General features: G+C 37.3%; 1 protein-coding gene across 6 annotated transcripts in view; it reads left to right on the forward strand.

Annotated features, from left to right (window-relative positions):
* Positions 1–10,010, forward strand: part of LOC131027394 (uncharacterized) — a 186,795-nt gene extending 176,785 nt beyond the window's left edge. For 5 of the 6 annotated variants that reach the window (XM_059220316.1, XM_059220368.1, XM_059220423.1 and 2 more), the window contains 3 exons: positions 8,362–8,491; positions 8,603–8,645; positions 9,533–10,010. In XM_059220316.1, the coding sequence (XP_059076299.1) occupies positions 8,362–8,491; positions 8,603–8,645; positions 9,533–9,601 (242 nt within the window). In that variant the 3' untranslated portion in view covers positions 9,602–10,010. Of the gene's footprint in view, positions 1–8,361; positions 8,492–8,602; positions 8,646–9,004; positions 9,087–9,532 lie in introns of those variants that run through there. The other variant, XM_059220393.1, reaches the window with a different exon arrangement.
* Positions 10,011–14,223: the final 4,213 nt, after the last annotated feature.

A 14,223-nucleotide genomic window follows, 5' to 3' on the forward strand; every position in this document is an offset into this window, starting at 1 on the left:
ATCTACCTTTACTTCTTTATCTTCCTTCTCATAGGATGATTGGAGGTATCTACCACTATCTTGGGCTTGATCAGCTACTCTATAAATTTTGCATTTCCTGATGAGATCCAAGGGTAACTTGGAATGCATCTTTCTTTTGGCCTCTACATCATCCTGGACGTTTATCCAAAAGTCTTCCACTTGAAACTCATGTTTGTACTTCTTCCCGACTGTCTCTTCTATATAACCATGAGGATCAAAATTCTCCCTCGAGGCAAAGGATGTGAATGAATATAGAGATAGTTCCTTCTCCGCATCTTCCGCGGCCTGAGTATTAGGACACACTTCAACTGAGTTCCCTAGTAGGATGGGTACGGGAATTCCATTTCCATGCTTGTGTCTTGATGCCTTGGCACAAGCTGCCAACTGTCTAGTCACCTCAAGTAGTATTATCCTGTCTGTAGGATATCTCGGCAACATGTAGGGAGGCGAAGGACATCCATGAACTCTGATGTATGTGAATTTTGGAAACCGAATGAACCATGCACCATGCTTCTTCACGAGCTCCTGTGCATCCAGAGACAGTCGATTGTGAATCCCTCCTTGCAATGTCCTGGTGATATACATCGTGAAGGTGTCATTGACTAGCTTGTAGTCACTCCTTGGCGGATGATGCAGTTGAACATAAGAATCACAAACTCTTATTTCTCTGGGTCCTCTTCCAACAACTCCTCTGTGAGGTAGTCCTACATACTCAAAGCCTCTGATCAAGGCATATATAACATATGAACTCATGTGAAATGACTTGGTAGGCCTTAGTCTTCTCAACTGCACGTCCAGGCTGTTGCTAATGATTCTAGCCCAATTGAGCATTCCTTTTCCTTGGAGGATCAGTTGTATGAAGAAGAACATCCACTTGTCAAAGAAGAAAGCTTGAGAGGCACCTGTGACCCGATTGAGCAAGGTTATCAAATCCTTGAATTCTTCTTGGAAGTCGATTCTGTGCGGTGTATTGGGAATCTTATTCAGGCAAGGTCTGCTCTTGAGTAGCCAATTCTTGTTAATGAAATTCAAGCAGGAATCAGGATCATCCTCATAGATAGACCTAGCTCCTTCTAGACTTTTGTAGATCATGTCTCTATGTTCTGGGAGATGAAAGGCTTCACTTATAGCTTCCTCCGAAAGATAGGCTAAGATAGTTCCATCCTCGGCTACGATCGTCCTTGAGTGTGAATCATAGTGCCGGGCACACTTGATCATCAACTCATGACACTTGACTGCGGGAGGGAAACCTGCAGCCTTGATGATGCCACTCTCAATTATCTTCTTTGCAACAGGTGACGGCTTGCTGATGTAGGGCGCTTCTCGAAACTTCTTCACATTGAAGTTTCCTAGATTGGTGTCTCTAATATTGCTCCACTTGGACACAATCCTGGTTTCCAATTCGTCATTCCTCTGATCCTCCTTGATGAGAGCCTGTCGAGTAGTGGATCCTCCAGCCTTAGGGGTCGTCATTTGATACCTACACAAAAGCTTAAAGTTAGGGTTTGAGCATAATATCTTAAGGTATAGGATTTAAGACCTTTCAAGGAAATAACTAAATATTAATTTGAAAACGATATGATAAATCCTAGAATTACGAATTTTCAAATTAATATTAATTATGAATGGAAATCAGATTGCATAAGACTTAAATTTTCAAAGGATTGCTATGGAAATCAAACTAAAATCTTGAACAAACTTTCAAAATTCAGATTATTCATACCTCTTCCTTGAATTTTAGCTATCAACCTTGAAAATTGAAAGAAGGAAGATGAGGATTTGCTGGACAAGGATGTTTGATTTGAATTTCTGGTCCTCTCTTTGATGGCTTCAATCTTCAATTAACCTTCAAGCTTCCTCCAAAATCTGGAAATTAACCTTCGACCAGCTCTTCAATCAAAAATTCGCTTTCAATCAACCTTCAAGATCTGGAAATTTTTCTTGAATCTGCTCAATTTCGCACCACTAGGTCTGCTCCTCAAATTGGCACAAGGGAAAATGAATGAATGATTTAAAATTTCAAAACACACCTCTCTTTATATAGGGCGCTCACCTTGATTTCCCTTAAGGCTGACTTGGCAAATAGGAAATAAAATAAAATAAAGTTCCTCTTAAAGGATGGCCGACTTGCTTGTAAAGGCACAATAATGATTTTTGAGCGCTCAAGCATAATTTTTTATTTTTTAATTTAATTCCAAAGCTTAAAGGTGGATTTTTCATGTATTTCAAGGCTTAGAAATTAATTAATTAAATTATAAATGTCCTTATTCATGCGAATTCGTCTTAGTCTCCCAAATGTGTTGTAATAGGCAAATTTAGTGAAAGACTATAGGCTAGCTTAGGGAATGTTAAAGCTTGATTAAGGCTTGATGAATCTTCATTCCTTAGGCATTAAAATATTCAAAGTTTAGGTCTCTCCAAGGAGTCTTGCTTGAGTTTTTTATCTAGGCTTGTTTGCTTCATTAATCATCATCCTTACAACCTAGATTTGCCATCTCCCATGCTCTTGCCATCACAATTTCGCAACTTGCCTTCAACTTAGCCCAAACAAGGTGAATAATAGGTGTTCTCAAGAATTTCGCCTTGGACCCTTTAGAAGGGTCAGGAGCGAAATTTCCTTTCCTGGCTAAAATTCACCTTTGCTTGATCATCAACCTTTTCTAAGGCATTCTCCAAGGTCCATTCATTTCAACCACTGACTTGGCTCAACAATATTTTGAAGGAAACACTGCATTTTGGGAATTTCGCCCTGGACCCTTTGGAAGGGTCAGGAGCGAAATTCACCTTTCAGGCCAAATTTCCAATCTCCTTCACTTCAATTCATCAAAATTCCTTCAGTTTGAATCCACTTCTGAACTTGCTAGCATTGGTTTGATCCTCATAAGGCGAAAAAGGTCAATTTTGCTTAACAACCTAGCCAGGTACAAGACCTATCCAGAATTTCGCTCTGGACCCTTTGGAAGGGTCAGGAGTGAAATTTCCTTTTTGGTCCAAAATCCTTCATTTTCAATGCTTTCAAACCTTTCAAAGGCAACAAGAATGTCCCACCTTCTTTCCAAGATACCCTGCAAATCAAAATTTAGTCAAACTTAAGAGGAAATGAGCTTCAAGAAGATTTTCGCTCTGGACCCTTTGGAAGGGTCAGGAGGAAAAATCTCATTCCAGGCTAAATTGCTCACTTTTCAAACTTCAAACCACCTCATAAGGCAAAATTAGATCATCTTCCATATTAGGAACAAGGTTTCTAGTCCATTCAAGGTAACAAACAAGGTTCATGATGAATTTCGCTCTGGACCCTTTCGAAGGGTCAGGAGCGAAATTCTCCTTTAGGCCAAAATCTTGTTCTCCAAAATCAATCAACTCCATCTCCAGGCAAAAACATATCAATTCATCCTCAAACATGCCTCAGAAACCAACACTTAGCCAAAATTGGGAGGGCAATGTGAGTTACAAAGATTTTCGCTCTAGACCCTTTGGAAGGGTCAGGAGCGAAAATCACTTTTTGAGCTTGATTCTTGACCTTTTGAACTCCAATTTTCTTTGAGAGGCAAACAAAGACCATTCTTCACGCATCCCCATCAAGATCCTGCCTTTAGCCAAGTAAAAATGAGAGCTTTCAAGAATTTCACTCTAGACCCTTTGGAAGGGTCAGGAGCGAAATTCATCCTCTTGGCTAGTTCCTTACCTTGGTTCATTTCATTTTCCATCAAACTTGATCAAATCAACTTCCTTCTTTTACTATCAAGACAATTCTCCATCCAATTTGGTCTAGGCAAGGTCCAACTGGGTTTTCAGGGCCTAAGGGAGGCAAGAAAGGGAGATTTCGCTCTAGACCCTTTGGAAGGGTCAGGAGCGAAAATCTCATCCTAGACTGGCTTTCATCATTCCAAAGCCTAAAAGCTCTTCTTCAAGGCGAAAAATGTATCAACTTCCTCAATTACGGCTCAAAAGTCAACAATATTGATCATTTCCTTCTAAAACTCCTTAATTCATCATTCAGTGCATTCATTCATCAATTTCTGAAATCACCACTTTCATCCCTCTCTGACCACTGACTCTGCTCAATCGACTCAGACCTGGAAGAAAACAGGACTCTAACAAGAAAACCATCAAACTAGACCTACCCTACCTTAGACCTATTCACCCTCTTCTTCAATCTCACCATCCTGATTCTCCTGAAAGGAAATACTTCATTAAGGCAAACTTAAGGTTCTAGGCAGACAACTAATGACCTCCCAAAACTAGGCTAGACTCAGCTTGAAAGAAACCCTAAAACGAGCTTTCAGAGGTTAACCCTAATCTAGCTAGCCCAGGCAACCACTCACTCACTCAAAACCTAGCAAGCAGAGAGAGAAACTAACTAAGGGAAAGCAAAACCCTAAGAAAAAGAGGGGGTCCCCATTCTGATGGGGCGATGTGTGAAATGGTCACAACACAATGACATCTAAAAGTTCCCCAACTTGTAGTGATTGCTTTGAAACCCGAAATTGCACAGAAAGTGACCAAAATGAAGGCAAAAACTAACCAAAACTTTCACAGAGACGGAAGATAAGCTCGTGATTGATTTACCATCAAGAAATGTAGACTTTCCACCTTGGGAAGTGTTCCCTATAGCCTTAAAATCAGAAATTTTGTATTAAAATCTCCTACTTGCAGTGACTGCTCTGAAACTCAAAATTGAAGAAAATGCTAGGAAAATGAAGGCCAAAACTCACCAAAACTTGGACAACAATGGCAAACACACCTCCTAATGATTTGATACCAAAGAAACGGGACTAGGACTCGGCTCGGACTCGGCAAGGCCGACCTGGACTCGGACGCGAGACTCGTAGTCAAACTCAGCTGGACTCGGGAAAGTGAAAAACTCAAGAAATTTAGAGATTTTTAAAGATTTAAAATTTGTTTCATGCACCCTTTATTGAATACACCTTAAAGACACAAGAACATCATCAAACTCGGCTCATTTGATTACATACAAAAGTATACATCAATCACATAAGCATAAACGCAAATTGTAGGTGAAGGAAATAACAAACATAGATTTATAAATATTGTCAAATGTATACAATATTACAAAACTCATGGAATAAAAAATCTATGTTATCATATGATCATCATCAAATGTTCCATACAAAAACCAAAGGTAAATACAACTACAAGCCTATGGCTCAGAGGAGCCTGCACCCTCCGGCCTCGGCCCCCTGCAAAGGCATCTAAGGTAGGTCCTGGATGATTTGACAACCATAGCCGCTCCCCGTGACACCATGCGATGCTCACCAACATCAGGAACATCTGTGTCACTATCTACCTCTGAATCTCCTGTCTCTGCTCGTTCTCTCCACTCCTCTGCCATGGCTACAGTCTCAGCCTCTATATCTACCTGGTCGATCCAATCGGTGTCAGACTCGGAGGTTAAATTTTCCCTACTTCTATTGACGCAGTGTCAGACTTGTAGTGAACAAAGATGAGATTATTCATTTTTAAAAAACTTTAAAAATGCATTTTTTTTGGCCTTTTTTGGGCCTTGCTGCCGGTTGAGTCCCAGGCACAGGACTTGCTGAGTTTGGCGAGTTCGCCCCTTGGACTCGGACGAGTCCGAGTTCGAGCTCGCCAGACTCGGGGGGCATGAATCGTACTCGGACTCATCGAGTTTGGCGAGTCCTTGGCGATTTTCCGATCTTTGTTTGATACTAACAAATGCGAGTTTTGCACCTCGTAAAACGTGATTTAGAGACAAAAATGACACATTTGAGCAAAAATTCAAAGGGGTTGTCTCATTTTGAGGACAACACTTCTAGGGCCATATCTTGCACATCTTGACTCCGTTTTTTGAAAACCAGATATCTTTGGAGAGCTCTCAGCGTTCTATATCTAGATCTACTGGTATTTTTTTTTGATTGTGCCTCTGGTATATTTTATTTAGATTTTTGTGTTTTTCACTATCTGGTCAATTCCTTGGATGCTTTGGCACTTGGGATGGATCTATTTGTTGGAGAGGGTTGCATGTAATGTGCTTTACATGTGCTGAATTTTCTGGGGCCTGATTATTTCATTTGAGGAGTTATGATGGGTTTTTTGGTTCATCCTTATGTTATCCGCCTGGCAAAGGGCAAATTATGAGTCTCGACGACAAGGCATCCTGATACATCTCAAGTGGCTAGATATGCTGCCTTATTTGTTTGGACTTGTACCTAAATCAGTCACATGAAGTGGTAGATCAGCTTGGGGTAATATCACAGACCATGTTGTAGGTGTGTTTTGTTCTTGTGTTGATTATGATACTGCGTGTGCTATATAGGACCATGAGTGTCACACACTTTGGACTCAACTTTGGGAAATGCATGGAGATCCTCATATCTCTCCATTCCTAGAGGATCTTGCAACAAATTGTCTTCTTCCCCTTGCACATGCAGATTTCATACTCTTTGATGATGATACTTTAGAGGAGTTTGAGTATATTAGAGGTCTTGCATGTTCCAATGGATTAGATGCCTATCTTCATGTTCCTACTCACATTGAGATCCCATCTCAATCATCTTCATCTTTTGTTGTTTCTAATCAGATTGGTATTGGCTGATGCATAGCCGCTATTGATTCAGTGTAGCAGGACATTGTTTTTCCAGACACAACTACTTGAGATTCGTATCTTACAGACACATAATCCTTGTTTGTGGAGTCTCATATTGTAGATTTGGAGGATTATTTTGATGACATTCATCTCCTCTTTGTTGACAACCTCATTGGTGTTGTCAACTCATCTTCATCGCCCAAGGAGCTTGTTCTTCATCAGTTTTTGTAGAGTCCTAATTTGTCACCTCCTACATTGATTGGGCTTGTACTTGATTGGTTTGTGGCATCATCTTTCATGGACATAGCAGCATTTGAGCAGTTTCTAAAGGTACACAGTATTTGGATTCCTACATCTTCCTGTTTATGGGAGTGGCTTTTCATATCTCTAGTGGATTGGTTTCTTCAAAAGGGGAGAAATGTTGTTTGTAGGCAGTGGATTGTGTTCTATCGTTAGTTTTTCATCATTGGCATAGGAGCTACATCTTCGTTGGAGGGATTCCTTTCCTCTTTTGTTTTTTATGGGGAGGACATTCATTGTACTATTGTGACAGAAGTAGTTCTTGGGGGGGCACATTGAGTCCTCCTTTCCTTCTTTCTCTAGTACATTTATTGTATTTTTCTCTCTTTTGGAGAGGAGTTTTTTCCCACTGGCTTTTCTTCTTTTCTCCAACTACGAGAGTCGCATTGCTTTGCATTGGTTTGTACATGAGTACTTCATTAGGCCTAGTTGTCGAGACTAATTCATGCATGCATTTTGCATTCATATTAACTCTTTAGCTTATCCCTTAGTTAATCTTAAGGGGGGGTCATTAAAAACCCCTCAAATCTTGGATTACCAGATGGACTTAAATGTTCTGAACTTAAGGTTTCTTAGAAGTTCTTTCTACGAGCTTTCTCCTCAAAATAATCAGCAAACTTTGATTGGAATGTGTAATAAAACGGTAGGATGTTTTGGAGTGGGAGCCATGGAGAAGCAAGCAATGGACTGCTCGAAGAACTAGAACCATAAAAAAGAGAGGCATGGGATGAAATCTCACTTGTTGGTGATAGAATGGTAAGTGGCCAGTGTACATAGAGGATATACTTATGAATTAATCCATTTGATTTTATGTTCAGATGAATGTAGATTCTTCCACGTGATGGATCACAAAAGCTGTTTCATAGGAGTGCTCCCTAGTTTCCGAACCAGTACAATTCTTAATAAGTGTTAGGATGTTCATAATAATTAAAACCACATGTCAGACTTTGATATCCATTGTAAGTGTTTGGGTTCTTAATAGATACTAATTAGACATGCAAAAGGCATTGAAGTAATCAAATCAGTGGAAACATTCTACAAGTATTGTATAAAGTTATAAACCATAACCATCAGCATCCTTGACCTATTTCCACTCATTCTTGAAGCAGTAGAAACATTCTACATGTACAGTATCAACTTTTTAAATTATAACAATTAACATCATTGACATGTGAATTGTAATTTTTTCTCCAATAACCTGGCCCATATTTGTTTTCCTTCCTTTACTAATGACGAATAAAGGTTATTAGTTTTATGATTCCTAATTTGTTAACATTATGTCGAGAGAATTGTCGGATGGCTGTCTTAAACAGATGAAATAAACAATTTGTAATAATTCATATATTAATGAGTGGGACTTTCCTTTGCATACTTGCATCCTGTGTTATTTATTTATAAGCTTGTTAAGGTCTTATGCATGTAATTATATGTACTTTTTTATAATACTGTAAATTTGGTACATTTTGGTTCAGATAATCTGATCGCAGAAGGAGAAATCCTTGAAGAAGAAGTTCTTTCTGTCATACATGTTCCAAATGGGAAAATGGGAAGAGTAATTGGAAAAAAAGGTGCATCAATTTTGGCGGTTAAAGAATGCTGCAAGTATGAGTTCTGGTCTATCTGATTTGAGGTTCCTTTGAATTTTCCGTTTATTGGTTTCATGTCTGATATTTAATGAAAATTCTAAATCATGACATTCTGTTATGATTTCAGGGCTGAAATTTTTATTGGAGGTGCTAAAGGCCCACCAGACAAGGTAAGCCAAGCAAAAAGTAGAATTCATTTAGAGAGGTTTTCATTTTTCTTGCTTGTAGTAGATTGCACAAAAATCAAAATTAGAATTTTCTCTGGAGGTGGTTAGATTGCTAGATACTCATTACAACTAGCCTTTCTAAATAAACTGTTTTTGTAATGTGAAGATTATTTTGCAAATATAAATTTGCCCTTAATAGATTTCTATTTAAGAGTCTACTGGCACTGATCAGATGCTTTTAAATATTTTAAAATTTCAAAGCTTCAAACACAATCTAAGGGGTTGTATCCCAACTCATGTTCCATTAATTTAAATTTCAGATATGATGGGCATCTATTAGCTTAATAATTTTCTTCTTGAAGCATGTACTGGTACCGATCAAATGCTTTTAAATTTCAAAGCTTAAAGAGACATCCCAAGGAGCTGCATCCCAAAGCATGAAGTTTCTTTAATTTAAAGGTCAGGTAGGATGAATATCTATTTATCCAAAGTTGCCTGAGTCCTTTACCCAAATTCATATCCTTTTTTGTGCTCATGCCTCTTGGCAGAGAAGCTCATAATTGGAATAGAATCTTGGTGGACTTACCTCATGAATCAGCTAAGGTCTTCATGGAATGCACAAGTTTTATTATTAAAACCCTGTTGACAGTTGAAGAAGTGTGGTTCTGTTCTGTTTTGTCAAAATATTCCCTTAACATTTATCTTTGACTTAATTGATATGGTTAATTCCTGAGGAATAATTATCCTTTGTTTACTTCAATTGTTAGTTACAAACTATTCCTTCCCTAGGCAAAATTAGAGGTTTTTGAATCTTTTTGTATTTTGGTACTTGAATTGCAGAATGCTGAAAGGATATGAGTAAAATATCTGACATATTGGATTTGGTGTAGGTATTTGTTGTTGGAGCCATGAAGGAGGTCCGCAAAGCAGAAGCAATCATCCGGGGAAAGATGCTTTGATATTACATTATTAAGAGGATGTAAATTGTATCATTGCTTTTCAAGGATAATTATGCAACAGAGAAGCATTAAATAAACTCTAAATGAGTGTGTGTGGGAGCTCCTCCATGAATGTTTGGGTAGGGTAGCTACTTGTTTACAGTTCCTCGGACAGCTACTTGTCTGTTATATCAAGATGTCCTTCCTGGCATTCTTTTTAGGTTAGTTTGTACATGAAAAAATCATAAGAACCTTGTTCTTTCAGTTCTTGTCTGCATCTATCTGAAATAAGTTTATTTGCTTTTTTATCTTCTTTGAAAGGGAGAGTCTTCTTGGTCAAAGAACTTTCATTCCATGTATTTGACAATGGCTCTTCTGCTGTAGAACTAATGATCAAATGCAAAGCTATGCCTGTGACTATATTATATTATGATAGGAATATGAGTTCTTATCTGGTTTATATTTGGAAACTGAGTAGACTATGGACATATAAATACTGTCTGACTATGGACTCATAAATGCTATCCTTGTCCCCTTTGTATGTGCTTCTTATGTCTGCTTAGAAGCCTATTTTTCTTACTTACTACGAAGAATTTGTCGCAAGGGCCCTTGAAATCATTGGCCCTCTCCAAACTAGAAGAGCAGAGTATGCAAATGTCGGAATTTTTAGAATATGCACATCCTTTACTTGACACTGCAATGCGAATACTGAATAGAATTTGTGTACATTGTTGTTTATCATGAGTCCCATGAATCGACTGTCATAAATAGAGTTGCAGAGTGGAATAACGTTGTGGTGGCTGTGTTTTGTAGTGGCCCATTCTCAAGCATAATCAGTTTGAGAACACAGCCTATTTTTTGACTTTTTCCATAGGCTATTTGGTGAGCAAGGGAGAGCTCTTACCTTTTTTGGAGAGCACTGGATTGATCAAGAAATGGTTTTGTTCATAGTAGTGAGTTCAATGGTCTTGGTAGGCCTCGCAATTCTTTCAAAATGTGATTTCGTCCTTTTGGGAGCTCTTCAAACTTCACAGTCAAAAAATCATATTCATCTCATTTTGATGCTTTCTGCAACTTGAGTGATTTATTAATTTATAAGTTTTCCTTAGGAGGACAATAAATTAAAAAGTTATTAAAAAAGCACTTTAAGTTGTGCCTTCAGAGTGGACGCCTATGCACAAGGGGGACTTTTCTCACACAATGAATTATCATCTAATTTTTAAAGGAGCTTTTGGAGGAAAAAAGGGAAATTATTATTTTATTTTCTCTAGAATGTTATAAAAGCAGGCGGTGAGCTCATTGTTGAGGGTAAACATGTTATGAGATTTGCTTCTACATTTGAGAGATCCTTTTTGTCTTTGATTTTCTTGAGGACAAAAACCCTCTTGAAAGTACTGGTTGGGGACGAACACCCCCGTAGTTGATATTGGTGATTTCATACAGGAGCCACAACTGTGCCTACAAGTGAAGTTTCAGTTTTATTGCTTCAAGAATGGAGGTATTTGATGTCTTTTAAGTATTCATTTTGGTTTGCTAAGGCTGTTGTATGAGTATTCTGTTTGGAAGTGTTTGAGGACGTTGGGCTGGCTGTACACTTGCATGTGTTATTTGGTCATTATAAAGTGTTGAAACTTGCTATTATCCATTGCCAAAATATCTGTTTGCAGGCTGTACAAGTTGGTGAAGGGGGTGTGTGAGTTGGTGAACGAAGCGCTGTCTTTAGGGGGGGTTTTCAAGCTGTTTGATGCTGCCTAGACTCTTGAGTTAGTCCAATTTACTTTTACGTGGACTTGTGTGGCTTTCTTGAGATTTTGTGACTTTACTGTTCATGTTGTATCAGCAGCAAATAAAACATTTTCAGACTTGCAACAGATCTGCCATCACTCTGAGTCTGGTAACAATTATTTTGGTGTGTTTTGGGTATGGCTTGAAGTAGTTTGGAGTGTTTAATCCTTTTTGATTTCTCAGTATTGGGTGTGTTTCCTTCATTTTTAGAGTGTTGCATCAGCGTACATTAGTGTTGACAGTTTGTTTCAGTTTGCATTAGACATTTTTGACAGAATGCCAGTGGTTGCAAAGTGATCAATTTTATGTCAGCTTCTTGTGACATCTATATGAGGTATACTTTTTGCTGGGCACTTTAATGCACTGATTATCTATGATTATTTGAGTTACTGTGGATTATTACAGTAGTTTAATGCCATTATGTAATGCAATTGGTATCTTGTAGTACCCTGGTTGGTAGTACTGCCAGTGGTTTCATTTTTACATTTTGATGTAATTGCACACTCTATTTAATAACCGTAGATAAGGATGGCTTTCTGCCTTGTGTGTCTGTCTTACCTGTAATCACTCTGCTGAATAATCAAGAATTGTCTTTGTTGTAATTGCACACTTTGTTGAATAAGGAAGTGGTTGTGCCTGTTTTATTTGTTTCAATTGAACACTGGAATAAGTGTAGAAGTTTTCCTTTCAGTTCTTGCATCAAGCTCACTCCACTGAAGAAGTGTAAACTTGGTTGACTCTGCCACCTTGTGTGCCTGGTTAGATCACTTCATGTTGCTACATTTCAGATAATTAGTGTGGTCCTGTGCACTGTATGCTCTCACTTTGCCCATCTTGGGAACTAGGTAATCAAAAAGTGATAAGGACATTGCACTGTAACTTTGATTCAGTTGAAAATTTCAATTTTTTTTTGGAGTGGTTATTACATGTTTCTTTTTTTGTCGATTCTTGAATCCTATGAATGAATTAGATGAAGTTGCAAAAGTTCATCATTTTAGAGATCCAATAGAATCTACGGAGAATATAATGAATATTTGGTAACTAGCACTTTGGTCAGTTTTGGCAACATCAATCAGTGCACAATGCACTTATATCTGTAACCAATAACCGGGGAGATTTTTCTTGTTGTGTAGAAACAATCCTGCAAGCATAAGACAAATTTGATAAGTCTGCAGTACCTTTACCTAAATTTAAAAGGAGTTTTATCGATTACTTACTATTCTATGCAGATAATTCAATAAATTTTCTGTAGTTGAATCCTGTTTAACAATTTGGTTAAATAATGCAGATAATTATATTCCTTGGTTAAAATTTTAATATTTAATATAAATTTTCTCTTTTTAGATTACAATTATTTTCTATAAACCTTTTTTGAAAACAAAGCTGTTAAATTCTATGTTAACATTAGATCTTGGTCGGTCAGTATTTATATTTCTTTACTTTGTGTTGTTTCAATTCCTGGATATTATAATATTGTAGACTTCGGGATATTATGGGTTTTCAAAAAACAATTTACTAGATTTGTCTTTTTTAAATAATGTAGTCTAGGTAGGGGGTCTCGCTAAAGACTACCTAAACCTAGCAACCTACACTCTGTGACAATCACACAAATCGATTGAAGCATTGAAACTATTTAATTTGCTTTAATCTAGAAAAATCAATCTTTATCTGATTAAAAAACATGTTGAAATGATAAAGTAAACACTAAGAACTAAGCCAAATAATAGATTATGGCTGGGATGAATGAACTATATATTGAACATTATCTATTGTTTTATATTCTGCGTTTTTTCTTTGTTCCTTCTCCATTCTCTATCCTTCTCAGCTTTATGCTCTTGTTTTTCTTTTTATTATTTATTGTTATGGTTATTTATGTAGATACATTGTTGTTGGCGGTGGATTGATTCTTAGATTGTAGGTGGTGGCTTATCTTCTTGATTTGAAGATCATGGTTCTATTTTGCCCTTTAGATTTATTGGTTTTATATTTGAGTATTTTGATTGTGTGAGGAACATGGGTGATATTTAGTAAGGAGATGATCATTATGATGCCATGTGTAGCTCAGTATCATAGTTCAATGAGAGCTTTAGAAATCGAAAATCTTTTATAGTGTTTTTTGGTGTCATATGTAGATCTTGGATTCTCTCTTGGAGAGAGCTTTTACTAGCATCTTTAGTTCGATTGACATGAAATTCTCATCTTCATGTGATTTGGATATGTTGACATAATGTTACCTTTGATGAATCTTGGATTCTTTAGGTGCTGTTTATGTTTTCTTAGTTTGATAGGTGAATCTTGGTTTAGAGGATGGATTTTATTGCATCATCATAGATTTTGAGTACTAGTTAGAGTTTGGACATGATATAGGTCCCTTTGGAGAAAATATATTCATTAGAGGCACATTTTGGAAGAAATGGATGAACTCACATGAGACAAGAATCTAAATACCTTTGAAAAGAGAGACGAAGAAGAAAGAATTGTTGATAGAAAATAATGAATACAATTATGAAACAAAGATGACCTTGCTATAAACGTAATGATAGAAACCTAGATGCAACTCTATGATAAGTTGTTGGAGAAATGGAGGAACTCGCATGAGACAAGAATCTAATTAGCAAGACTAAATACCTTTCAAAAGAGAGATGAAAAAGAAAAAAATGATGTATTACTAGAAAATAATGAAATATAGAATCATATAATGATTAAAAATCAGTAAGATGACCTCACTATAAAGATAAAGATAAAAACCTAGATGCAATTCTAGTGTAAATTAATAACATGACAAGTTGTTCGTAAACAGATTTGTCACTGCGGTCGTTTATCTGAAACTGACCCTGTTTTCCTGATGAGTAGTGACA

The sequence above is a fragment of the Cryptomeria japonica genome, chromosome 1 (assembly GCF_030272615.1).
Source record: "Cryptomeria japonica chromosome 1, Sugi_1.0, whole genome shotgun sequence".
NCBI classification, from domain to species: Eukaryota; Viridiplantae; Streptophyta; class Pinopsida; order Cupressales; family Cupressaceae; genus Cryptomeria; species Cryptomeria japonica.